The 27715-nt window shown below is 41.6% G+C and overlaps 1 protein-coding gene across 2 annotated transcripts; it reads left to right on the top strand.

Annotated features, from left to right (window-relative positions):
* The first annotated feature begins 261 nt into the window (after positions 1-261).
* On the top strand, positions 262-27208 carry npr3 (natriuretic peptide receptor 3). 2 transcript variants are annotated; one of them, XM_085367751.1, is made up of 8 exons: positions 262-922; positions 20556-20678; positions 22291-22466; positions 24197-24332; positions 26215-26309; positions 26399-26525; positions 26614-26698; positions 27097-27208. In XM_085367751.1, the coding sequence occupies exons 1-8, from the start codon at positions 262-264 to the stop codon at positions 27206-27208; spliced, it is 1515 nt and encodes a 504-aa protein (XP_085223877.1). The 2 variants fall into 2 exon arrangements, with proteins under 2 accessions (XP_085223877.1, XP_085223876.1); XM_085367750.1 differs by having other exon boundaries at positions 26399-26531.
* Positions 27209-27715: the final 507 nt, after the last annotated feature.

The following is a 27715-nucleotide window of genomic DNA, read 5'->3' as shown; positions in this document are numbered from 1 at the left end:
TCAACTGTTGAGAAAATAGTTTGAACAGGTTCAGGAGCTTGGGAAGCGACTCTAAATGCAGAATAAAACACACCCATTCTGGTAGATTGGCTTCTCCAAAAGACAAATACAGTTATTTACTATTAAGGCATTTACTAACGACAGAGGGCTTTCTGTTTGCAGCTCTATGTGCGCTGCCGAGAGCCAACTTGAGGGAAGGAACATTGGAAGAATATTTCTCTAAAAGTCTTTGGCTGTCTGTCTTGAAGAGGAAGTGCTACCATGCCACATTTGAGAACACTATGTGTCTATTTCTTGGTAGCCCTGAGCCCAGTTATGACAAACACCATGACCGAGGACTTAGATGTTTTGGTATTTTTGCCACAAAATAATTCTTATCTTTTTTCATATGAACGAGTCGCACCGGCGATCCGTTACGCACAAAAGAGGCTGAAGGCAGACGGGGGTCAGTACTCCGGGTTCAACTTCAACATCCAGTTTGAAAACTCCGACTGCCTCTATGATGCTTTCTTCACATTGGCGGACAGGTCTTGCGGACAGAAGCCCGACCTGATCCTGGGTCCTGTGTGCGAGTACGAGGCTGCGGCAGTGGTAAGGCTGGCGTCCCACTGGAACATCCCGGTGATCTCGGCAGGTGCCCTGGCCACAGGTTTCGCGAACAAGAACAAAGAATACTCCCACCTGACTCGCATCGCCCCGCCATACGTGAAAATGGCAGAGACTTTCACGGCGATGTTTGAACACTTCTCCTGGAGGAGCGCTCTGCTGGTCTTCGAGGACGACCGGGAGCAGCGGAACTGCTACTTCACGTTAGAAGGAGTATACCATCTGATGAGTAACTATAACATTGAAAGCTATGTGTTAACTGATGACAAACCCCTGGACACTGACGAGCTGCTGCGAAGCATCAGTGACATGGAAGGTAAAGCAGCTTTCCTTACTCTTTAATTAGACGGTGTCTACAGTGTGCTTAATGACAGCTGAAATAAGTCTTGACTTTAGCTCATCGTCACTGGATTTGGCTGACAGCTAACCATCATTCATAGCTCGGTGTAGACTATATATGGTTTGTGTTCTGTATGAAAGCCAGCGAGTTTCAGTTGATGAAACCAATGAGCCCTACACTGACGTGCCCTTCACAAGCCTGCATTTATCTGACATATCAGTTTGTACATGCACTCATAGTCCTCCTCTACAGCAGATTTCAGTGAATGCAACAATCGTAATGGGCTAAATTAGCCACTGCCAGCAAATGTAAGTACAAGTATATACCTGCACTGTCACACTAGTATTCACAGTCTGTACATTAACAACTATCCAAGTTTCACGTTTCAGCCCATTTCAGCTTCAGCAGTCTGAACTCGGTCAGTGTTGTGGCTCTTTTAATCTCCTCCTCCACAGCAGCCTCTCAGTACACGCAATAAATGGCATTATTACCAAAAGCAGCACGATCTGCTCATGCACAGGGATTAACTGACAGCTCACTGAATCAACTAAATGTTTTATCAGACACAATAAGCAACCTGAAGCTGTGAGAGATGTTTTCTCTTATTCACTGTTCTGTCCTGTTCTCTTACTACACTATTCACATAACAAAAGGCAGTGCTTCAGAAATGATACTAGACAATACAATGAAAAGCATTTTCACTTTTTTGCACATTTCTCAAACTTCCATGTTTCAGATCATCAAACAAATTTAATATTAGACAAATTTAAAATGCAGTTTTTAAATGATGATTTAAAAAACCCACCTGGTCCTGTGTATTAAAAAAAGTAATTGCCCCAATAGGGCTGTGCGATATGACCAAAATCTCATATCCCGCTGTAAAACATCTATCGTCCGATAACGATATAAATCACAAAAATGTAACATTTTCTGTAAATTCTGTGAATCTCGGGCAGCTGAAGTGTTTCCAGCTGGGCGTCGTGTATCTGGATCTCGAGTATCTATCATACCGATGCATGAAACGACACATTTTAGACATAAGTTGTAACTGCTGCGTGAGTATTTCTTACATGGCGTGCTGCGGGGAGAAGCCTGTTCTAACGTTTGAGTCTAAGGTTTATTTTTTAGCACCTGGTGGCTCTTTTTTGCTTCTCATCCGTAAACTCTCTGCATATTCTTTCACGTGATTCAGTTTATTTTGAAAAGTCTCAACAGGATCTTGAGCTTTATTGTGAAAGGTTTATGTGGAAAACAAGCGGACAGGCGATGGTGTTACTGTCGTTGTTGCTAACGACAACGCATAAAAACAGGCGCTTGTCCATCGTAGTGTGGTTATATTAAATATAAGAGAAAGAGAGAACTTTAAGAAACTAATAATAACTACAGCGACATCAGAACCATGAACAAATATTGCCGTAAACAGTTTATTTTGCGACACCACGAAACAAACGATAGGGTAAAATGAAACGATAGACGTTTTTATATCGTCATCCGATATATATCGTTATATCGAACAGCCCTAAGCCCCAATTTGATAAATCATGAGTCATGTGATCAACCACATCATTTTTTAAGACCTGGGTTTAATTTGGGGCGACCGTGGCTCAGGGGGTTGGGAAGCGCATCTGTAACCGGAAGGTCGCAGGTTCGATTTTCGGGCTCTCTGTCCTGGTCGTTGTGTCCGTGGGCAAGACAATTTACCCTACCGCCTACTGGTGTTGGCCAGAGGGGCCGATGGCGCGATATGGCAGCCTCGCTTCTGTCAGTCTGCCCCAGGGCAGCTGTGGCTACAACTGTAGCTGCCTCCACCAGTGTGTGAATGTGAGAGTGAATGAATAGTGGAATTGTAAAGCGCTTTGGGTGCCTTGAAAAGCGCTATATAAATCCAATCCATTATCATTATTAATTTCCTTAGCCACACCCCTTTAATGTCAAAGCCTGTGATTCAACAATAAGAAAGAGACAGCGAAACGGCATCGACGGGCGATTTCCAGGAGAAACGCCGGCTCATCTCACGATGATGTTTGATTATTTTTGGAGGAAATAGTCTGTGGACATCACTGCTGATGTAAAACTAAGACAGCATTTCATAACAGGAACATCACACCAACAGTCCAACATGGTGGTGGTGGTGTGATGGTCGGGGGTTGCTTTCATGCTTCAGGATCTGGATGTAATTAGTGGAACCATGAATTCTAGGACAATGTCAGTTTGCTCACTCATGTCCTGCAGCAGCACACACAGAGTGTCTTCCTCTGAATAGTTTTTAAGAAACAGGTTTTTTAGTGGCCTATTCAAAGTCCATCTGATATGTTTAATCTTACAGTGAAATCATTATTAAAAACCAACAATGTTATCTTATTAAAATTTGTTTCATCTGAATCATGTGTGATAAATATGCAACAAACTAAGGAATCAGAAAGAGGTCGAATACTTTTGCATGGCACTATCTACAGTAAATAATGTAACATCTATAATAATGTATCCAATCATAATCCCAGCTTTTTAAAGATCTCTGGTGTTTTTAGAAAATTAAGATGAATACAGAAGGAAGCTGTCCTGTAACTGAGAGAAACCCTGTCAGATATAGCTCTGCTGCTTCTGCAGTGATTCCTCACAGCTCTGAAAACATGTGCGATTTTTCAACCTGTTCCTTTTCAGATCCAAGCAAACATCCCTCGTGTAGCACAAGCTATCGGTGGTGATAGGCATGTGTGTGTTTGTTTGTCCTCACCCCGCCCACTGCCTCCACTGCTTAGACAGACTTACATAACATCCTGCATGCTGTCTGCATGGTCCATCATCTCGTGTCTAATGGTTTTGTTGCTTCTCACTTGACAATCTGGACTCCTTCTTCTCTCCAGGAACATTTCCAACTCACCTTGAACCACACCAGCCAACTAGCATCGTGTATGCTGTCATTTCTACACGATTGCTCTGTTTGCTGCTGTATCACTGTGTTTCACTGCTCATCACTGTGTCACACAGCTTCTTCTCTGCGAGTGTGTCCAGAGGTGTTTTTGCATGGAGCCATTAAAAACTGCCAATGGAAAGTAAAGTAAGCCAAAACCATTTAAACCAGTGGGATTACTGTTGGTAAATAAAGCATGGTAATGAAGCGCAGCAAATCATAGGGCCACCCAGTAATCAATCCAGGGACTCACTCAACACATTTGAACCCATGTGATATGTGCTTAAAGCGCGAGGCTAAAATACTGATAAGCAGGTTGTTGGCACCGCTGCTGTGGTCATGACAGCCCTGAGGAAGTGGAACCATATCAGAGTAGCTGCGCCGGTGTCATACAGAGTTGCCTGTGATAAACTTTAAATGGTGACGAGAGGCTAAGGGTACTTGATAGCAAGACATGAGTTTGAGATATTTTATGGGATTCAACAGCCGAGCAGTGGGCAGAGCTGAACGCTCCTCCATGTTTCATGTGTGGCTACACAAAAACATCAATAACCAATGTGAACAGCAGGCTTTTCTAAGAAATGTAAATCTTTCCTAACTAGCTTCCAGTGAGAGGCATCATGTCTGATGATGCTGTGACAGCTCTCAGCTTTTCCCCGTGCTGGCACTCAGTTGCTACTCTCATCTGTTATGATGTCATAGTCATGTTTGTAGGAAATGATCAGTTTTTACACAAAACTCTGTATGGAGAGTTCAGAAGAACAGAAATGCCCACAAACATGGACTGTTGCATATTATACAACTTGTTCAAGATGAACAACTACTTCAGTGTAAAACAACTGCCAACATGATCTTATAAATGGTGTTGTTGGCCTGTCACAGTGCAGCGTTACAGCCTGCAAAGCAACTATTGTACTGCGAAATATCACCAGGGCTCAGGATGGGCCCAAACAAACCAGAGTGGTGTCCTGGCACCAACAGGAATAGGTCAACTTGATAATAATTACATATTATTCGTTATTTTTTGCTGTATGGTGTTGCTTTCACCTGACAGCACAGAGGTGCTTGATCAGCAATAAGAAAATGATGACGTCTGTGGTAAATAGTGAGTTATTACTGCTAAAACACTAATAATGTCCAAATATCTTGTATAAACAGTAGGGATGAGACTCAGTTTTGCAGAGCTGAGTCGCAGTAGTTCAGTTCGGGTTAACAGTTAGTCTGCTTATCAGTGTGACATGCACTCGAGCTACAATCAGCTGGTTTCAGTCTGTTGCAGTCTACAGCATGGATATGGACGTTATTTTACTACATAAAAGGACGAGAACGCGACGGTAAAGTGCAAGCTGCATCTATCTGCACAGACGCCATGCTAATGCTAAGCTAGCCAAGTGATGTTAGAGTGGGCGAATGCTGACCCTACCCCAGCAGCCAGAGCCTGAACTTCAACAGGTGACAAACAGGTGAGCAGTTGGACTGCAGCCTCTGTTTCGACCTGTTCTTCTTTCTAAGTTAGAGTCACTGTGGTGATAAAGTTTGTTCTGATTTTCATCTTTGCTTTGTGTTTGTTCATACCTAAATACTGAGAGAAAAATCATGTGTGTGTCCTCATTAGGGCAGGGCTTGTAACAGCCACTATGGTGTGGTGTCCCTTTAAGACACCCAAGTCGAGGGTTGATGGTGTCATCAGTGTGTGCCACTGGTCTCTCTCTCTCGCTCCGGGATTATGAGGACACGTGCCTTCACGCTTGTGCTTAACGAGGGACAGATTTATGTTTTCTTCTCCAGACCTTTTTTTGTTTTATTTGCAACGCTTGGGTTGTATGAACGCTGGGCGTTATGTTGTTGAGCCGCAGCCGTTCAGCCGGGCTTTTATATGGTTGTTGAAGAAGGCGTATTAAAGAACCACCGTGGATTATCGATACCAGCGTGAGTGTGTGTTCTTCCGATTAGCCTGCTAGGTGTTTTGCCGCCTCCGCTCCACCACGCAACACAACTCAACGTTACAGGCTGTTGTGTAGGACTGTAGCCTTGGATTTAAATGTGTTTCAGGTCATCTTATGGAGAAATGCAACACTATTATAACAAGTAGCATAATGAATTATTTTCTCCTGGTAGTAATTAAGTAACACACTGCGTTACTTTGAAGAACAGTGTTGTGTAATGTGTGTAACACATGACGACCCCAGCACTGATCACAACAGACAGGGGAGATACAACAAACACAGACATTTGACCACATTGTATCCAATTAATGTGCACAAATGTAGCATCATTAATATGCTGCTTAGTAGTGACTCTCAGACTGAAGCCAATGACAATCGTTAATAGGATCATTCAGTAATAGAAACTCCTTAATAATAATAATGTTGTCATGGTCCGTGGTCCTGTGTCTGTGGAATGCGTGATGCTCGGGTAGCCACACCCCCGGGCTGGGCCATCACTGGCGCACCTGCTCTCCATCACAGTGACTACACGAAGATCTACTTAACCCGGCGCTGACGGATGTTCCACGCCAGTCCGTTAGTCACCCCCACAGTGGTTTCTACTCGGCGTCTGCCACCTGCCTGTCCTCCGGCTCAACTGGATCACTCGGTGCATCATCTGGCCTATTCGCTATCCCCACGGACTTCCTGCTCACGGACTGCCACACTTCCCTCCCACGGTCCCGTTCTATCCCTCCCATGGTCCCGATCCCGGCTTCCTCGTGTCATTGTTTCCCTGGGTTTTTAGTTTCTTGTTTTGCTCCCTAGTTTTCCCGGGTCGCCTTTCATTATTACAATAACGTGTCTTTTCTGTTAGCGCGGTGTCTGCGTCTGGATCCTTTTTGTGCACGCGCGCCGCGGCGCATGACAAATGTAGTATTGGTTGCCATTTTCTAATAGCAGAGCAGGCAGAATATTAACAGGAACTAAAAAGAGAGCTCATATTTCTCCCATATGAGCTTCTCTTTACTGACTTACTCTCAAATTAAATTTAAAATCCTTCTCCATCCAGTATCAAGTCCTGAATGATCAGGTCAGTTATGTCTTAAAGACCTCATACTGTCCTGCATTTCTCGCAGTTTCCAAAAATAAAATGGGATTCAAAGCCTTTAGGTGTCCAGGAGATAGTCATCTACTTTAAAAATCGAGCTTCAGTCTTTCCTTTTGAGTGATGGTGACTTTGAGCTTAGTTATTCTGATATAAGCTCCGGCTGCTGGGGGACTTCCCATCATTACTGAAAAGCATTTTGTGAAAACACCACGTCCAGTTTTGGGATATCCTTACCTGGATGATCGATGCATTAAGACCTCAGCTAGTACAGACTTTTGTGTGTGCTTTATGCTGTTAGTGGTTAGACTCTCTGTGCTTATCTCTCTGCTTTCTCGTTTGATGCTGCAACTTTTCAAATGTCAAATACCTGCCCTCACTGAGGCTTGTTTTGACAGAGAGCTCCGGTTAAAAGGTGCTCTTTCTCCCAGTGCAAAGTTCTTACTCAAAGGGATTTGCCGAGTCATTAGCTTCTTATCTGTAGTACTGGTAAATGGTAAATGGCTGGTTCTGAGCACTCAAAACACTTTATACAACATATCTCTTTCACACATTCATGAGGTTTTTCTATGGTTAAGGGTTTACTTTCCAACATCCCTCTCTGGATGGACTGGAGAGAAACTTGGGGATAGGATCTTGCTCAAAGACATTGGGTATGCTGACTGTAGCAGCCAGGGATTAAATCACCAATGTTCTAATTCAGCGGTCCCCAACCTTTTTTGCGCCACGGACCAGTTTATGTCCGACAATATTTTCACGGACACGTGAGGTGTCGCGGATAAATATAACAAAATAAAACTAGTACCGGTACTGAAAAAAAGAAGATTTATTCATAGCACACGTGAAAAGACCCAGGAAAACAGAGTAAACGATAAAAACGATAACAAAATAACGCCGAAAACCGATAAAAACCCTGAAAACCAGACATTTCACACCTGAGCCTCAACTCTCACGGCCCGGTACCAAACGACTCACGGACCGGTACCGGTCCGAGGCCCGGGGGTTGGGGACCGCTGTTCTAATTTATAGATGATCTGTTCTACCTCCTAAGCTACAACCACCTCACATCCATGTCTCTACTTGGAAAAGCCACAGAATCAGATTCTTGTGTTGTGGTATTTTGAGTTTTGTGTTCTTTTACTATATTTATAAAGACCCATATTTATAAAGGTCGGTTTATCCTTTAATAACCTTTAATCTGCTTTTGTTGTGAATTTACCTTAACTTTTAATGGAGAACAGCATAAACATACCAACGCTTGATGTGCTTTTCAGAACAGACCGTTCTTATTTTGATAGCATCAGAATACAGTCTGCATATATTCCAACAGTACGGCTCAGCAGTAAGAGTCAAGGTGTAAAGCTGTCTCACAGGTAATCCCATTTTATTATTCATGAAAGCCAATTAGTACATTTTGATGAAATCACTCAAAATAGAGTTAGTGTTATTTTCAGATGTTACCTGTCCCCCATATCAGGTAATAAGATGACAGGTGCTTCCATTAGCTAGAAGACTTCCGTTAGATGACCGAAGAAATATTGTCTGGTCTCAAATTCTGTTGCAACATATGAAAGCATGCATCCATGCTGCCTTGGCTCAGCTGGTGGAGGTAGCTCATGACCTCAGCCCGTTCTCACTCACGACACGTAATATACCGACAATTTGTCACGTCCCGAGGCATTCAATGGGAACGCGAAAGGTGACCTTCCACGTTCCTATGCTACCTGCCGGATTGTGGATGAAATGGATTAGGATGACACTCCCGCGGTAACAAATGTTCCAGCCGTATATTCCACACCTAACCATAACCTCAGGCTCTTGTAGAATGTATGAGATTCAGGCTGTAGATATTGATATTTCACAATATCTTGTGATGTGCTTGCACTAAGGTTGGGTGATTGGGCGAATATATCGACGATAGGCCGCCCTATCGTTGATAGTTTTTACAAGAGCCATTTATTTATTTATTTGTCCATGAGTAAGTTTGTGGTTGAAGCTAACAGAAGCAGTCAACAGAAGTAAATAAACGCACTGTTTTAACAGCCTCCTCCTCAGAGTGTGCCCAAATGCAGAGATTCATTTACTCAGACTCATAACAGAAAGAAAGAACAGCAGCAGCCTATGTTCAGAAAAAAAGCATTATATATAAATAAAAACCACAATAATGGAAACAAAGAGAAACTGTCAGGGTCCCTGTGTCTACCCTGGGGTCGGCACCCCTGGGCACACGTGCCACAGTCGGCACACGAAGGGTTAACAAATGGCACGACCACAGCTGGACTGGCCATCGGGATACCGGGCATTTGCTCGGTGGGCCGATGGTGATTTTTCGATTTTATGGGCTGATGATTTTTTTTTGTAATGGAATAAACAATGAGAGGTGGTGGATTGGCCAGATGCTGGCCGGTGTGTAAAAAAAACTCTTCCACAGAGGCCAGCTGGTGGATGAGAGAAAGGGGAGGCAGGAGGAGGAGAGACGCGAGGCGGCCGCCGGTCCGAGTGTCAGGTGAACTGAACTTCAGGTAAGAAGTTATGACCTGCAGTCTATCTGGGTCAGATATGAACCAAGTTTAGGTGGAGTTTATTTTCGTTGTGCTGACTTTTTCGTACTGCGTGCTAGCTAGCATGATGGAGTTTCTACAGCTGGGTGGTGCTATGAAGTTACTGATAGTGAACTTTATTCATAATGTTAGTTAGTAGAGTTGGTTTACCTTTTAGGTGACATGAAAGAGTTGAAGTTATAAACTGTTTCTGAGAGACAAATAACACCAGGATCCTTTTCTGTGTAGCTGACAGCTGGTAACTGTGCAGGGGCGGATCAAGCAAAGTTTTGCCAGGGGGGCAGGTAGGGCATTAACAGGGAGAGGGGGGCACAAAGATATACTTTCTTATTCTCATTTAAAATGTCTCGCTGTTATTAAATATTTATGTGATGTTTTGTCCCAGTCCAGCCCTGCGCACGACACGCAGTGAGTTAATCTGAGAAGGAGCATTAGAAAATAAATGGCCACGCCAGCGGTGCACATCGCAAATCAGCTCGCATAGACACATTAGTTGTGCTGCTTCTTAATGACGGTATCTTAGCTAACAACCCCAACTACCAGATTCAACTTGTAATTGGGTTAAAATAACTTAGCTACTGGTGAGAGGGACGTTGTTAGCTTTCTACATTCCGACACTTCAAAAGCTTCAGGAGCTTTCCGCTCAGCGCAGCATCAGCACCGCGGAGATACACGGATACATCCGTAGACTCGAGACAGAATTCACTATGTGTTTTTGGGACTTTCAGGTGTTTGGACCAATGTTTTCTTTTCTGATCAAACCAGAAGCTTTAATGAGCAGCTGGATTTGTCTCGCATTAACTGTCTGAGTTAATATGACATCAAAATGCAGCTGATTGAAATAAAAACCTCGACTCTGTGGTGTCAAAGTTTGCAGAACTACAGATGCAGCTGGAATCCACAGCTGTGTGTGTTCATGGAGCTGCATGTTCACCTGCTGGACGTCACTATCTGACAAGTTTAACTGTCTTCAGAACATTGCAGAGGCCTTATTGACAGTATTTGGCTCTACATGTCTGTGTGAGCAGATTGTCTCTCACACGACTCCTCAGGTAGCCTCTGAATGCTGGACACTGGGAGACCTGTGTCTCTGAGTGGGAGAGGAGAGATCACATGGTCTCCCACTCAGAGATAACAAACATGCCATATTGGCCCAGTTTATTTTTCTTATCATTGTTGTGAGGAGACCATAAATAGCATTTGTATTTTCTGTTGTACAGTTCATTTGTTGTTATGGTTAAAAAGTCTTTTTTGTTTCCAAATAGCTGATAACTATTCGCTGACAGCTGCCAACATCTGCGGACAAATATGATTCTATAAAGTGGTTCTATATAGTGCGTAACTGTTAATATAGAGCATTATTAAATGTATTACTAATGCAACCATATGGCACACTGACCTCTGAGGAGATTTTAGATGCGCTCGTCATCAGAAAGGTTGCCGACCCCTGGTCTACCTGGTTGGCTCATCGTGGCTACATGTGTGTTTGTTTAGATTTTGTTCCTGCTCTCTCCCTCCCTCTCTTTCCCTCCGCCTGGGTGGAGCTCACCTGTGGGCTCCTGCCTTTGGCTCACGCACCTGGTCGCAATCACACACCTGTGGCTCATCACCCGACAGTGTTCCAGTCCCTTTATAAGATGGCAGCACCGTGCTTCTCGTCGCTGGACCGTTGCCGACTCTCGTCAGTGTAAACCCAGCTCAGCTTACTCTCGTGTTTTCTTAGCGATCTACCCGTAGTGATCCTTCCGTGTCTCTGTGAATAGACTTCCCTGGACCAACCCCTGTGTTACCTGAGCGAAGTTCAGGTAACACAGTGAAGTGAGTGAAGTTTGGAGTGAGCTTTTGTGTTTTCTGTGGAGTGTGAAGAGGAGCGTGAGGCGTGGAGCGTGGACGGAGTGTGGAGTTAGGAGTGTGTGTGGACTTCCAGCGTCTTGTCCCCCGTTCGTGTGCGGATCCCCGGAGCCCGTCTTTCCCCAGTTTGTAAATAGATCACCTGGTGTTGCTGTAAATAAAGACTCTTGTGTTCTCTATTCAGAGCCTGCGCGTGAGTCTGTTCAGTCCCGCTGTGACAGAAACTGGCTTCTTTTTTCCACTAACGTGTTTACAGGTCGTTCCAGTGTTTGTATGACACACTCGACCAAACAACAAATAAATAAAAAATCAAAATGTCTCTTGCAGCGATCATAAAAAGAAATCTCTGACGTAAAGCTACGTTTTTTGTGCGATTCGGCGTGTCTCAAATAAATAAATAAATACATACATACATAATCCAAAAAGTATCTATATTAATACTGAAACAAACAAGAAAAGAAGGTCAAATATTCCCCCTAAACAAAATTCTGTGACAGGCAAACGAGCATGTTTACTTCATCAGGTTTCAGCAGCGTGCACAGGTGGTTAACAATATTAGCAGCGGTGATGAAGACATGTTCTGAAGGTGTGTTTGTGGCTGGTGTACACAGCCTGTGCCATGTGTGACATCAACGTTTTTCATGTACTTTCCATCAAACAAGTGGATCGTCTTCTCCGTCTACAACCTCCTCGCTGAGGTAACAGTCCATTTCTATCTGCGCCTTCTCCTCCAGTGTGCAATTTGGCAATTAGTTCGTCCATGTTTGGACTTTTTCTATGTTCTAAACGCAACTGATGATTTTCTGTTGGAACATGTTTACGTATCGCCCAAAGTTAGCTTGCACTTCATGCAACATGAAGTGCAAGCTAACTTTTTTAAACATTTTTAAACTGCAACAGTTTAAAAATGATCCATCCATCCAGGAAGCAATACCTGCTCTACAGGTGTTGCTTCCTATAGCCTTACGTTTGCCTTACCCTATACCTGATGAAGCCTCAATAGACTGAAAATTTGTAAACCAATAAATGTGGCAAGCAAACCTGTCTGCAGGAGTTTCATTTATGTGAAACTGGTTAGGAGAGCACATATTACAGTTTTTTTCAATCGCTAACAAGCGCCTACCCATACTTCAGATACTTTTCTAAACTCTTAACACAGACTCACACCTACAAAACACAATTGGCCAAATGGATAATTTCCTTCTCAAAAATACATTTTGTTAAATATATACTAACTCTTCATTTCAAAACAGAACACATCTTTCTCTGCACACACTAACTGTACAAAAACACTATGAATCTGACTCAAAATGAAATTAGTCTGTCAAAGAATAACACTTGTTTTCACTTCACAAGGTACATGCAGTCAATCAAAGTACACCAGGTTTCAAAATACTGGCTATTATTGACATTACAAAAACTGCATAGACTTTTATGTTTCAGTTTTACAGGTATTTGCATGCGAAACATGCAATCCACCATTTTGACACCAGAAATGTCTTGGTTGGTAACTGTATGTCCACATGTACAGTAATGTTCACATTCAAAAGCATTCCAGTAAAAAGCAAACAAGTTTTTGTTTCTTTACTGTTTACTACAGGAGGTACAGTAGAAACACGGTATGATAGGACAGAGAAAGTTTTACAGTATTGCTTACAGTGAACAAAATATCCATGAAACACACAAGAGCATTCTGAACAAAAAAACAACAGCAAAAAGCCAAGATAAAAAGGGGGGAGGGGGGCTAAAAAAAGGCAAAAACTTTGCATCTAATCTCTGCGATCTTCAGGGTTAGGCCACATGTTTTCATCAACATCACATCTGATGTTATCCAAGTCGATGCACCTGGGATAAAACCGCCTGGTATGTCGGATCCACCCTTGGCAATCGTCAACTGTGATGTCCCTGGAGCCAGCATCCATGGCTTCAAGGAGGGACATCTGGTCATGTGGCTGATGGTCATAAACCTTCCACCGCCATGCAGAAAAGAACTCCTCTGGGGTTGAGGAAAGGTGAATAGGGTGGAAGGAAGAGACTTACTAGTCTTGGGTGGACTTCAAACCATGTTGTTATTGCTTGCGAGTGATGGAAAGCCACATTGTCCCAGGTAATTACAAAGGTCCTCATGTTTTCACCCTCCTGACCCTGCTCTGGAACCAGGCGCTGGTGGAGATCATTGAGAAAGGCAAGCAAGCGCTCTGTATTATAGGGTCCAACCTGACATCTGTGAAGGAGTAATCCTGCATTTGCAATTGCTGCACACATGGTAATGTTTGCCCCTCTCTGTCCCGGCACATCAACTGTGGCCCTTTTTCCAATTACATTTCGTCCATGTCGACGCCTTTTGGCCAGATTGAATCCTGCCTCATCGATGTATATGAATTCATGAGGGGCTTGGTTGGCCTCCAATTCCATAACTCTCTGAAACAAAGTTTATGTAAGTCATGTTATTACTGTATACCATACTGTACTGTAACCTAGTATTGTGTAGGTTACCTACTTGCAAAGTGCAAAGCTTATAGAACTGGACATTGGATTGAATATACACTATACCTGGACATATTGTCGTCGTAGCTCCTTGACCCTCTCACTGTTCCTCTCAAAGGGAACAGTGTAGAGCTGCTTCATCCGCACTCTGTGTTTGGACAATGTCCGCGTAATGGTTGTGAGGCTGATTCTATCGATATTGTCAAATATCTCATGGTCCGCCACAATTCTAGTTTGAATTTCACGCAGTTTTATTGCATTATTTGCAGTAACCATTTCTACAATGGCAAGCTCCTGATCATTACTGAGGAGCTTTCCTCTTCCCCCAGAGGGTGGAAGACGTTGCATTCTTTAGAAAGACAAAAAATTCAACATATACATTACTGTATGACAATATTGACATGTCAAGTGAGAATAGAAACAATCCATGTAAAATGCAATACTTACCTGTTGGTTTGTTGAAAGATGCGTATAATGGAGGCAACCGTTGACCGCCTCAAATTGGGCTGCACTCTTTCACCAGCCTCTCTTAGTGAAAGACCATGGTTGATTACATGGTCAATGATAGTGGCACGAATTTCATCACTGACTACTGTTCTTGCAGCCCTTGGAATGCCACCACCACGCATTCTTACACCTCTACCTTGCCCTCTCCTTGGGCCTGCTCTTCTCCCTGGGCCCCTTGCTCTTACTCTTCCTCGACCAGACATTACAGTGTTTGTCTTTTTTTTGTTTCCAAAAACATCACTCCTCAAGGTCTTGCCTTATAAACCCCACTGAGTCTAAGCCAGAATGGAAGAAGCTGTGGTTGGCCCAATTTACCCAACATAAATCAGCTGTGTGTCAATTATTCAATTGTTTGTTTATTATCAGCTGAGATATGTTTTTGATATTGATATTGTTTTTGTACTGATATCATTGCAGAGGCAGAGGTTTTTATACTGTATCTAAGGTTTGGAATATTGTTTTTGCGATTGTGGGATGTTGTGTGTTAACATTCGTAGATACTACAAAAACAGTCCATAATTTTGTTGGGAGGTATAGCTTGTCTGTTAAGAAAATGTAAGCATTGTGGAAATGTGTTCACTGACTGCATATTGGGTGAACACGACATGAAATGTGTGAATGGTATGGCCACAACAGACCGATGCTGTGCTAATTGTGTTTAGAGTTTTGCAAATGTGACAACTGTTTGGACAAACGCTTGTTAGCGACTGAAAAAAACTGTAACCAATAACATTAATTATCAGTGTTAAATTATGTGATTAACATATATGCTAATATTATCCTAAATGCTAAACGCTGCCTCCTCTCTGGGTGTCTCCTGTTGTTCTTGTTGCTAATAGGAATTACGCCATGGTTAGATATTTTATCACGTGAGACTGAACAGGTGTTTTCTAAAACAAAGCTTGCAAACCTGGTTCTACATTGTTTCTTGTGTTTTTCTAAAAATGTTAACTATGTATTTTTATCCATCTACACAGTAAGGAAATAATGTTTCTTTACTGTTAGAGTAAAAAGGTTTATACACTGTTACAGCTTAACTACAGTCTCAGCTCATCAGTCCAAGCTCATCAGTTCCTCTAGGAATGGTGGTGAGAAGTACAAAAACTGAAACACTACCATGACATTAATACTCCTCCTGGGCACCATCTGCTCCTCTTTACATGTTCAGGTTACCGTAGGCAACTAATAATATGTCATCAGCCATCAGTTTCTCTCCACCAGGTCTGGAAAAAGCAGTGCCTGTGTGTTTGTAATTGCATTATGGATAGAGCTGTGGCTGTGGTATACAACACTAGATTCAGACCCACTTCAGGTAAACGTTGACATATGCAGTTTCCTTCATACTCTTCCAGCTTTCTCAGATGTGTTGCCATTGAAAAATAAGACACAGATGAGATTTTCATCAAATGTAAAAGTTTAAAGATTTGATATGTTTCCTCTGTTTGACTGAGAGCCACATGTTGGGTTATTACTTTAGACCGTGTCCCAAATTCCCAGAGCTGATATTGTACAATAAAACCTTAAGTCAAGCTGGGTGTCATGTTTCTATGTTGAATGAAGCGTGAAGCACAGATTTGAAGAGTAATATTATTTTTCTAAAGGCTTCATTTATGCTTTTAAACCATGAATATTAAAGGCAGTGAATCACATGTTTATCAGCTTCAGTTTCAGGCTGTCGTCAGCTTTGCCCGTTATAATCTGACGATCCAGCTTCTCAGATTTGATTGGTTTTTTGAGGTGATGTCATTTGGAATTTGATCCTTTAGTTTGATTTTCCTGATAACTGAAAAAATTAATTGTTTCATACTCAGTTTGAAATGCAAATAAAATTACAATGTAAGATGTAGGGTTAGGGGTTAGTTTTAGCTTAGTTTTAGTATATAAAGGCAAATGGCTTAGCCCTCTCATGCTCAAATTAAACCTTTTGTTGCTAATGCACAACCAAGTCCTCCAGTGGTACTTCTGAGTAAAAAAAACTCATAAAATATGTATGTGGGGTAATCAGGTTGTTAGTTTTTAACTGTTGTAAATTGGCAACACCTGCCTTGAGAGGGTTAATCAAGAATTGAGCTGCGGTTGTTCGAAGTCCTCGATAGGGACTGGCGGCAGCTCCCGGGCCTGGCAGATCCCCCCGTGTACTAATGAGAGAACACGGGGGGATCAACGCGAACGAACAGCTTGTAGAACTGGGCCGGGGGTGCGGGTCATATATAGAAAATACACGGAAGGGCCGTGTTTGGAGGCGTGATCCGCCCCTGAAATTTTCATAATTTATCTCCAATAATTCAAAACTATGTGCTTCTCCCAACATATGCAAACAAAAAACCCAAACTATTTGTTATAGATGATTTTGTAACATCACATCATAAAGATTCTAACACAAACTGAAAATAAAGCACCTTTCTTGTGATTGGTTCATTTCCACTGTTAGTCCATGTGAGACCTGCACTCTGATCCTGAATCTGTATGAAGGACAGAACTCCTCCAGGGCTCCGGTAGGACTCGAGATCCACTTTGACTCTGCGACCACAAGTGACTTGATAATCAGGCTGCAAGGTTCAGACAGTGATATGTACCCCAGGACTATAATAATAAGGAGAAACAGTTAGTCAGGAAATAAATATTGATTTCTGTATCTTAAGGACTCTGTTTAACTGACCTACATATACATATTTAATTTCCACCCTCCTTTCTTTTCCTTATCCCGTTCACCTGTCTGACAAGCACATCCAACATCACTGCTTGTTGTTTTATGGAAATGGCATTGCAATTTGCCTCTGCCCATTTTCACTATGTTATATTTCGAAAGCTAACAGGCGAAACAGGGCATCTGAAATACAGTGTGGGCACTCAGTAAGTGCTCCATGTGCTGGCCCATTCCTGAGTTCATTTGTAACGAGCATCAGCGCTCCAGCAAAAAGGAAAATCCAGAAGTTTTGAAATATTGCTGGCTGCAAGCGCTGCCCCGTGGAATGGCTTGCAGAGCATATACAGGGCCAGTAGTGTGTAGAGCCCAGTGTAATTAAAGGGTGCTACAGTGCTGGCAGTACTGAGGTGAAGTTTGTCCCACTGACTCAAGGGATATTTCAGGAGGTGTGTTTAAGTGACAGAGTTGTGAGGAATGTTCCAGCGAGACTCTGAATCTTCCTTATTAGACGGGGCGCTGGGGTTACTGTTTTTCAATTGCAAGCCTTGTTTGTGCAGCCATGTGTTTGTTGGTTTATTTATTTTTAATCACTGGGACACCAGAGGGGAAAAAAACCCTTTTATACAACCCAGCAAAATCCTTCGTTACATTTGACTTTTTCCTCCTCGGCTCACTTCACTCATTTTGATCATTAAATATTTAAAGTAAACAGAAAAGGCTCTGCGGTCTACAGAGCAGTGAGGAGTCTCTTTACTAACATGGATTTCTTAAATTCTTCAGATGATTATCTTTAAATTCCTGCAATTAATATGCAAATCAGGGTGCTTTATATGAACTCTATTAATTTGATTAATTTTTTTTCCTAGTTTTCGAGGACTTTGCATTGTTGAATTGAATAATAATAATAAAAATTTTACAATTACAATTTGAAAAGTGGTCAGTTTTTACTTCAAAGGCATTCGAGAAACACCGACTCCCAGCGTGTTGGAGTGTGAAGACCAGTCAAATGTAAAATAATTTAATTTTATATTAAATCAGTATTCCACAAGTGTGAATAAAGTGTGCACACTTGCTCACAAAGTGCTGTTGCTGTTTCACTCATAGTTTAGTGACTTTTTCTGCACTTTAACTTTAACTCCAGAGTTCTTTTTGGAGCTTGAACAAATGCACTGGACAGCGTGGACAGATGAGAAGAAGCTGCATCTGTATGTGTTCATCTATTCGCTGAGATTAAGTTACACATGAAAGTGCATCCAAAGAGAACCAGCATCTCCTGAGCATGTCTCAGTTCAGTTTGTACAGCACCAAATCACAACAGGATCAAGACGTTTTATATTTGAAGTTAAAGATGCTACAATAATGTCTCCACACTGTATGTGTGTAAAGCTTTCTTCTTTTGAGAAAAATACAAATCCAGCACTGATCCTGACTTGCAGTGAATCAAACTGTAAAAAACGTAGTGTGGTCCATTTCTAGCACTGACATATACGACTCCCATTTCAGCACCAGTCTACCAAAGCATGTGCTTACCCGTGCCACGGACATCACAGCTTTTCCAAAGAGCAAAAGGGAAAAAGACACAGTTGTGTTGTGTTTAAACTTAAACGTCCTCTAATCAGCTTGTTATGGTTTACTGCTTACACACATGTCTCTTTTTTCTCAGGGCATATTAGTGTGTCAGGCCACCAAGCAGCTGGTACTTCTTATAACAAGTGAAACAATGTAGGACTCATATAAACTCTGCATTGTAATGGTCTGCACAATGCAACTACTTTGGTTGTGAAAGAAGGATCGCTGGCTCCTCCGAGACAAGATGCTGAAGTTGCCTTCAAGAGATAAGTTGCCTCCAGTGCAGCTGTTTTAGTTTTAGACTAAAGTCCTGGTATGAAAGCGTGTGAGACTGGACGAATAAGACTTTTACTAGAAAGTGCTTTGGAGAAAAGCACCAGTACCAGTTTCAATTTTATAGAAGTCCACTACTCAACAGAACTTGAAACATCCAATAATAATTATAATAATAATCCAATAATGTTGATCAAATGACAATGAGTGGCAGTGGATACAGTTACATACAGTAAAAGCAAGTGAGGTGTGTCCCTAAGTGCAGGAGTCTTGGAGTGTTGTTCCTGAGAAAGACACAGTGAACAGTGAACCTGCACCTAGCTTTGACTGTGTTTCATCGGTACACAGCTTCTTAATGCTCCGAGTGCTCAGCAAGAGTAGAAAAGCACTATTTAAATGTGTAGTTGATGTGTTGCGTGTTTTCCTGGTTGTTCTACAGTCCAAGCCCCTGGCAGTGATTGAGGTGGTAAACCAACACATTATATTAAGTATATAAAGGTTACGAAATATAGGTTTCATCTATGTAGTGTATTAACTCCATCTTAGAAACAGGAGCTTGTACATCTGGAGACAACTTGGTTGTTTGTGTTGATATGAGTCAGCTGTGCAGTTCAGTATCTGATCAACATACCTCTTGAGCACCTTCCTCTTTAGGATGTGTTCTCAGGCATGCTCAGCTGGTACCATGCTGGCCCCTGTCCACATCTCCATATGAACACCAAATACTGAGAAATGGAAGAAGCTGGGCTGCTGTAATGAATCTTTTCCTTACAGTTCATTAGTGTGTACCTAAATGCTTAGTCTGTTGTGCAGCGACATCAAGCAGCCCAGCAGGATCAGTAAGTTCTTAATCTTGAAGATCGAATCACATTTTGAAATGAAATATGAGTCATGATGCACTCTGTACAGACAGCTTGATTAAGTTAAAAGCTTATCTGCTCCATCAGATGTGAGGACGGTGTCTGACTAACATGACTGATTAAACTGAAAATATACAGTTTAAGTAACAGCACTGATTGTGCCAATGTGGCCCAAAAGCAGCACACTGCATGGAGTCCATCAGCTGATGAGCTTTAGCCAGCTGTCTCTGACGGCAGCTGGTCCAGTATCTGCTCCATCTGCAGGCTCTAATCAGAGTGACGTGCATCCAGGATTACACACCACACATCCACTGGTTACATTTTGTGTTGGAAATAGTCCACAGAGCGCTCTGTGTATACGTGCACATCAGGCCTGATGCTTACAGTAATAATTATCAGCAGCTGTGCTGGAGATAGGCTTGTAGTAAATTTCTTACTGTTTTCACTTTGATGGTTCTTTTCATCATTTGAAGCTATGTGAGGTATGTGTGTTAGAATTTGATTAACATGATATGCTCCTCAAAAAAGAATTACATCTGGGACATGTGGGGTTCGATGCTATTGTGGAGCACTAACCTGCACATCGAGAAAGATTGTAACTGGCTACACAGTAAATTACATGCATTAAATATCTGATGTGCTTGGAATGAAAATCTGTCAGGAACTACGATTATTTGATGACTGTGTGAAAAATGTATACAAGTGTGGCAAAACCACACCACCCACCCGACTGTGAATCCGACTGAATTGTTATTATTTTCACTATTATTTGTGGAGCTTGGGTTATCTTTTAACGTAAATTACACTAAAGCTTACCTAAATTAATTTTCCCTTTTCATAACTTATTGTGTCCAAATAAACTGATGAGCCTATTAAATGACTTTTTGTCTCTGTCTGATTTTCTCTGCAGTGGTGATTATGTGCATGGGAGCAGAAAAAATAAGAGAGATCATGCTGGCTGCACACAAACGACAGATGACAACTGGCAAATGCATATTCTTTAATGTTGAACTCTTTAATGCCTCTTCTTATGGTAAGTTAACATCCATTACCTTAAATGTGTCTAACATACATATTTAAGGTAAATAATTATTAGAAAGCACTGGCATTGTCTGTCAAGGTTTGTTAAAGTGTGTACCAGTTAAGTAAGGTGGTTGGTGCCTGCGTGGTGGTAATCGCCAAACCAGGTGGACAAAGGTGAAGGGAGCCATTGGGCCGAAGGAGGAGTCCTATCGGGCTTGGTTAGCCTGTGGGACTTCAGAGGCAGGTACTGACAGGCCAAGAGGAACACAGTTCGGGCAATGACTGAACCAAAAACTCAGGTGTGGGAAGAGTTTGGAGAGGCAATGGAAAAAGACTTGTGGACTGCCTTGAAGAGTTTCTGGCAAACTCAGGCGACTCAGGAGGGGTACAAGTGCTGGTGGAGCACTGCTGACTTCAACTGGACGTTGTAAAGCTGTCTTGGTTGACACACCTCTACGATGGCGATCAGGAGTGGTACCTTTGGACTGGCAGACCAGGGTGGTGGTTCCCATCTTTTAGAAGACGGACTGGAGGGTGTGCTGAAACTATACGTTGATCACACTCTTCAGCCTCTCCGGGAAAGTCTATGTCACGGTGCTGGAAAGGAGATTACGTCTGTTAGTCGAACCTCGGATACAGGAGAAACAATGCAGTTTTCTTTCCCGTCAGAGAATACTGGTCCAGCTCTTTATCCTCTCGTGGATACGTGAGGGAATGAGAATCAGCACCTCCAATCTGAGGCCATGGTCCTCAGACGGAAAATGATGGAGTGCCCACTCAAGTCAAGTCAAGTGGCTTTATTGTCAGTAAAACCATGTGTACACAGTGAAGCGTTCCTCCGAAGCCATGGTGCTACATACAACAGACAATCAACACAGGACTACATAAAGACGGAGCATTGTGCAAAAAGTAACTTGATGTGTAAATGTGTGTGTGATAAAAAGCACAAAAACAACATCATTTAGTCCGAAGTGGTCGTTGCGTTCATGAGGCTCCGGGTCAGGGACGAGTTACCTCTCCCTTAGAGATAGGGTGAGGAGCCGCTGCTACTCCACATCAAAAAGAACTAGTTGAGGTGGTTTGGAAATTTGACAAGGATGCCTCCTGGGTGCCTTCTGTTTGAGGTGGTCCAGGCATGTCTCACAGGAGGAAGCCCTGTGGGGGATCCAAGACAGGCTGGAGAGATTGTATCTCTTGGCTGGCCTGGGAATGCCTTGTTGTTCCCTCGGACGAGCTGGAGGTGGCCAGGAAGAGGGAGGTCTGGGCTTCTCTGCTTAGGCCGCTGACCAAGCGACCCAGCCTTGGATTAGTGGAAGAAAATGGATAGATGGATGGATATTAGTGACATTACCCATTTAATTCATTCAAATTAGAATAATTGCAGACTACTTTAGTTCACTTTAATTCAATTTTATTGATCTAGCACAAGTTCTCTTCTTTGTGAGGCATCAGTAGATGTGAAACGATTAAAGAAAGACTCAGTAGTTCTTAGTTCTACTTCACAGGTTTAATTTGATGGGGTTTGTGTGTAAATGTATGCTCTATGTAACAAGCAAAGCATTACATTTGTAAATTATTTGGTAAATGTAGTTTTTTTTTGTCCCTGGAAACTTAAATTCTAGGCAATGGCTCATGGAAGAGAGGTGATGAATACGACAACGATGCAAGGCAAGCCTACGCTGCTCTGAACACTGTGACTCTTCTGAGAACTGTCAAGCCTGAGTTTGAGAACTTCTCCATAGAAATGAAAATGCCTTTTGAAAAAGTAGGGCTTCATGACTGCAACGACTGTGAAAATGTAAGTATGTCTATCAATATCAGACTAAAATAAAGAAGTGTACGGCATAAGAAAACTGAGCGTAAATGCTGATATGTTTGCCTCATGGTTTAGGTAGTGATTTTGGAGGGTCAAGTGAACAGAACTAAAAAAATATGTGTGATAACTGGAACCTTACAGGACTTTTCCAGGGTTAGAATAATATATGACTAGTGTTAAAAATAGCAGTTTAGCATATTAGCTCACACTAAAACTGCTGTTAAGATTATTCCAATTCAGTTTGATTTATATAGTGTCAAACCACAACAAAAAACCCGTCTAGGTAAAGATCCTACAATAATACAGATAACCCCAACAATTAGACGACCCCCTCAGAGCAAGTACAACGTCAAACTGGTGAGTAAAACCCCAAGCATTATTTCCATATATGTCAGAGGTTTTAGGGAAGTTCAAATTGGGAAAAAGTAAAAAAAACAACAAATTGTGCCAAAAATGACAACAACAAAAAAAAGCCACATGAAGAATATACAACATGAACAGTACAGACAGGCTGCAGTGGACTCTCACTTCAACCTTTGTATGTTATAACTTTGTTCTTTTCTGCAGCTGATTGTCGGGCCATCAGCAACACTGGAGACTGGAACACAGAGATGAGACAGACTGGACACAAAAGAGGAACTAAAATAAAGCAGCAAAAATCAAGAACTATAAATAACAAACACATGCAGTAAAAATAACATATTTAGGAATTAGAACCTTCATTATCTAATAACTTTCTAAGACATAAGTCCAGAATAAAACTAAAGATACTTGGACAAAGACCAAGGACCATGATATCATGGGAGTCTGTGGGAATTAACTCACTTATGGAGCCTGTCAGAATCCCAGTTTTAGCCCCAGGGGCAGCAAGATTTCATACAATGGTGTGTACCACTTCTTTCAGAGACTAGCAGAAGCAAATGTGTTTTACATCGCAGTGCTATTTAAACTACAGAAAATTCCTAAAACGGGATACTTTGTAGAGGTTCTAAAAGTAGATTAAGACTACATAATAAAACCACCAAGAGAAATAATTGGATGTTTTCAGTGGGAAAAACGTTTCAACACTCATGCAGGTGACTTCTTTAGTCTCAGCTGACTGCAGGTTTCCAACCTTATAAACAGGACATTTGCACAACGAATGAAACTAGTCCACTGTTCATTCAGTGGGCTGGTTTCAGTCACTGGAGAAGTCACTTGGATGAGTGATGGAACGTTTTTCCCACTGAAAACAGATGCAGATGAACAGAATCAACTTTTTGGGATGTACTTACCTGGATGATTGTGCACGCATCAAGAAACTTACACTTAGTCTCTTTGTCTGGCTGTATCTCAGAAGGTAGATTCTGATCAGAAGGTTCGTGGTTCGATCCCTGGCTCCCCCTAGTCTGCATGTCAACTATCCTTGGGCAAGACATTAAGTTTCTCTCCGATGTGTCCATCGGAGTATGAATGTTAGTTTAGTAAGCACTTAAAATCAAAGAAGAAAGTGCTGTGTGAATGTTGTGTGTTGTATTAAGCTTTGAGTACTGTGGGAGAGAAGCTCTATATAAGAATCAGTCCATTTACCATTTGCATATTGAGTAAATTGATAATATATTCTGTCAGTTCTTCAAAAGATAAATGTATGCAAAGCATCGTGACATCTGTCCTAAAAAGCCATCGTGATTATGTGAACAGCACAGTCACTTCATGAATTTGTTTCATGTCAGGTCAACATGTTTGTGGAGGGGTTCCATGATGCCCTGTTACTGTATACCATCGCCTTGCATGAAGCCATGAAAAATGGGTACAGCAAGAAGAATGGAACAGAGATCACCTCACGTATGTGGAACAGAACGTTCGAAGGTAAACACACGAGATGGTGTTATGTGACCATCATTTAGTCTGATGTTATTTTGTATATGATCAAATATAAACTTGCAGACTTCATATTTGCTTAACTCTAAAGCAACATCTGCACATCGACAAAACAAGAGCAATGAAGAATGAACTTTTAAATGCCACTGATGCAAAGGAGTAAAAAAACATCAGGCTGACGTGGAATTAACACTGACATTAATATACCATTGTACAGAAAATACAGTGACTGATGACTCTGCAGGTACTGTGCAAAATGATAATGATCGCTCTGAAATCATTTGCTCTCTAGAAAACTAACAAATCTGAGAAGCAGTTTTTGAACCAACTTTATGTTAGACTACTTTTAATTAACTGCTTTAGCCCACTTACAAAAAAAATCTTGTTCATGACCTGCAGCATGTTAACACTATTGGAAGGAAAAATAACTTGAACTCCAATTTTGAAAACACAACCTTCTTTTTTATTTTTTTTGCTCTGACTTGTATTATGAGTCTGTGGTCTGGGAGAGAGTCTGTAACTCTGTCTGCAAAATACAGTAAATAATGACCAATGTTGGGCAATTAATTATATAGTTACTTCTTCAAAAAAGTAACTGAGTTTTGCAAACAGAGTTTTTTGCAGCTTTTACCTAAAAATGCAGCCAAAGCGTTTTTTAAACAAACATTTCAAACTATTTACAGAACAATCAGCTGTTCTGCATCAAATTTGATGCCACACAAATTATTTGTGCCGCTCCAAAAAATAATTTCTGTCCACTATGAGATGAAGGAGAACAACAGCCTGATACCTGCAGGCCTGACAGCAGCAGATGTATCACTGCTGTAACACCTGTAACACTCAGCAGTCGCCTCATTGTTCTGACACACAGGCTGGGGGAGGGGTTTGGTGTTGTCTTTGCTCACAGGCTTTCGAGCGTTTTCCTTATAAAACGCCGTTTTTACCGTTTCTTCCTGCAGTAAATATAAACAACGACAGTATTCAGGAAGAAAAACAAACATTGCAGATATTTTTATCATAACTCTGGTTTTACGTGGCCGATCAACACAGTTTAAAAACTGGTATAAAGTCCACACTTTGTCCGTCAGTTGTCCGTCTGTCCTGCTCACATCTCCAATGGTTGTACACGTTGTCATTAACGTGGCTTCACTCCACATCAGCCGCTTTGCTAAAACACCGGTGTCGGCACATAAGGACGCTGTCACAGCCTGTCAACGACGTTGATTAGAATGTGAATCGCATCATTGGCTGGACTGTGGGATAAGGTGGCATCGTTCTGATCCCATACGGGAGCAGCCAGTCACTGACTAACATGCAGAACAGAATTGTTAAAGTTTTAATCTTAATTTCAGTTCAGGTTAGATTTTTTTTTGTGCGCAACACAGAGACGTGCCAGCAGAGGGAACATTGGTTGTCAGTCCACATAGTATTTTCCCAAACGTGTTGGGGATCATCAGGATACTTGTTGGTGAGATGAGCCTTTGTGTTGTTTTTGGTTTCTCCTTGGAACTCTCCCATGGATGCCATTTTTGCTCTGCGTCTTGTTGAATAATGAACTCTGACCTTAAGTGAGGCAATGAAGGCCTGCAGTTCCTTAGATGTTGTTCTAGGTTCTTTTGTGACCTCCTGGAGGAGATGTCGATGCACTTTTGGAATAATTTTGGTAGGTTAGTCACTCCTGGGAAGATTATTTAAAATCTTTGTTTAGTACTACAATTTATTTTGTGATCTGAAAGATGTAAACGTGACAAATATGCCAAAAAGGAAAACAAAACAAAAACCTTTTCATGCACTATGAGGTAGTGAGGTATCTTTCCCTCTACATTTCTGGGATTGTAGTCAAATAATGCTGCTTCATAATGGGTTGCAGGAATTGCTGGCCAAGTGTCTATAGATGCCAATGGTGATAGAAATGGAGATTTCTCTTTGATGACCATGATAAATGTTGAAGCAGGAACCTATGAGGTAAGAAGAAGCTCTAAGATCTCTAACAGGCTTCGTATTGGGAATGTGTTGTGCAGCTTAATAACAACAACAATCTGACTCATTTACAGGTGGTGGCCAATTACTTTGGTGTAAATGGGACTTTTCAGCTGTTGCCAGCATTCAACACAGAGCATTTCACTCTGAAAGGAGGGGATAAAGACCACCCTGAGAAAACCGATAAATCAGACACACCCTGTAAATGTATGTTAATGACACGTGTGACATTGATGAACAATATTTTGGTGCAGTGTTTGTTTTCACTAATGAGTGCTCGTCCAAACAGGTGGACTAGGAGTGTCAGCTTTGACTGGAGTCATAGTCGGAGCTGTTCTGGGGGCTGTGATCCTCGTAGCGTTCTACTTTTTCAGGTAAAAAACTATGTAGTCAGCTCTTCTGGACAGTGGCATGTTCTGGTGTAATTTTGCCTTGGATAAAAACTATGTACACTTCAGGAATTATATCTCAAATGAAACCTTACTGACTCAAAACTGGTTTACTTACTGAAATTAAGAAGAAATGAAAACTTCAGAGTTAATCAGCAGTCACATCATCAAACACTCAAGTGAAGGACTTTCATATTAGATTTTCCTGATTTATTTTGCATGTTATAGCGTTTTAACTTTAGCCCCTGCTTTCAGAGGTCTCCATGACTTTGCTGAGTATGATTTAATGGTGAAAGAGAGGAATTAAAGTAAAAATTGTAGAGGAAAAACAAACATATTGAAAGACATCGTTTTCTACTTTATTTTGAATCCTTCTTGTGCAGAAAAAACTACAGAATTACCATTGAGCGTCGCACACACGGCGAAGAATGTGACTCTGGGAAGCATCGTCAGCTACGAGAAGACTCCATTAGGTCAAACTTCTCAGCAGCATAATGAGAGGCTGACACAGTCCATGGAGAATCGCACATGTGACCAAAGACTTTGCAGTGGCTGTCAGTAGACCCACAGTGTTAATCATGAGACACTCGTTTTTGTGTCCTTTGATGTTTTGACTTATAACTCAGGACAGCTGTAACAGTCACAAAGCACCACTCACTTGGATTTTCCCCCACACAAAGGTAAATGATTGTATTGGTGTTTCATGATATTTGGCCACAATGTTCTTTGAGGTTTTTCTAGGCATCTGTTATTATTATTATTATTATTGTTATTATTATTGTTATTATTATTATTATTATTATTATTATTATTATTATTATTCACACCATTCTAACTAATAACTGTGAATAATTCAATACAGACGGCATATTTAACACTATATTGGCATGCACTACTAGCAGAGTTGTTGAGATCTATTTTTACCTTGCAGTTTTAAAAACAGTGTATACATGTAGTAAACCTAAATGTCATCTTAACACTTTAAGGATATAACAGAGCTAC

Source organism: Diplotaxodon limnothrissa, linkage group LG12 (genome assembly GCF_057381915.1).
Source record: "Diplotaxodon limnothrissa isolate DT_005_m linkage group LG12, D_limnothrissa_male_GT1.1, whole genome shotgun sequence".
NCBI classification, from domain to species: Eukaryota; Metazoa; Chordata; class Actinopteri; order Cichliformes; family Cichlidae; genus Diplotaxodon; species Diplotaxodon limnothrissa.
The sequence above is the reverse complement of the archived record's forward strand: the minus strand, read 5'-3'. Positions and strand labels throughout refer to the sequence as shown.

Bases quoted from the DNA above. Each gene is read 5' to 3' on its own strand.
- npr3 (XM_085367750.1), top strand. From the start codon at position 262: ATGCCACATTTGAGAACACTATGTGTCTATTTCTTGGTAGCCCTGAGC. The intron at 923-20,555 runs GTAAAGCAGCTT...TTTTCTCTGCAG, and splicing joins AAGCATCAGTGACATGGAAG to TGGTGATTATGTGCATGGGA. The intron at 26,699-27,096 runs GTAAAAAACTAT...CTTCTTGTGCAG, and splicing joins GTAGCGTTCTACTTTTTCAG to AAAAAACTACAGAATTACCA.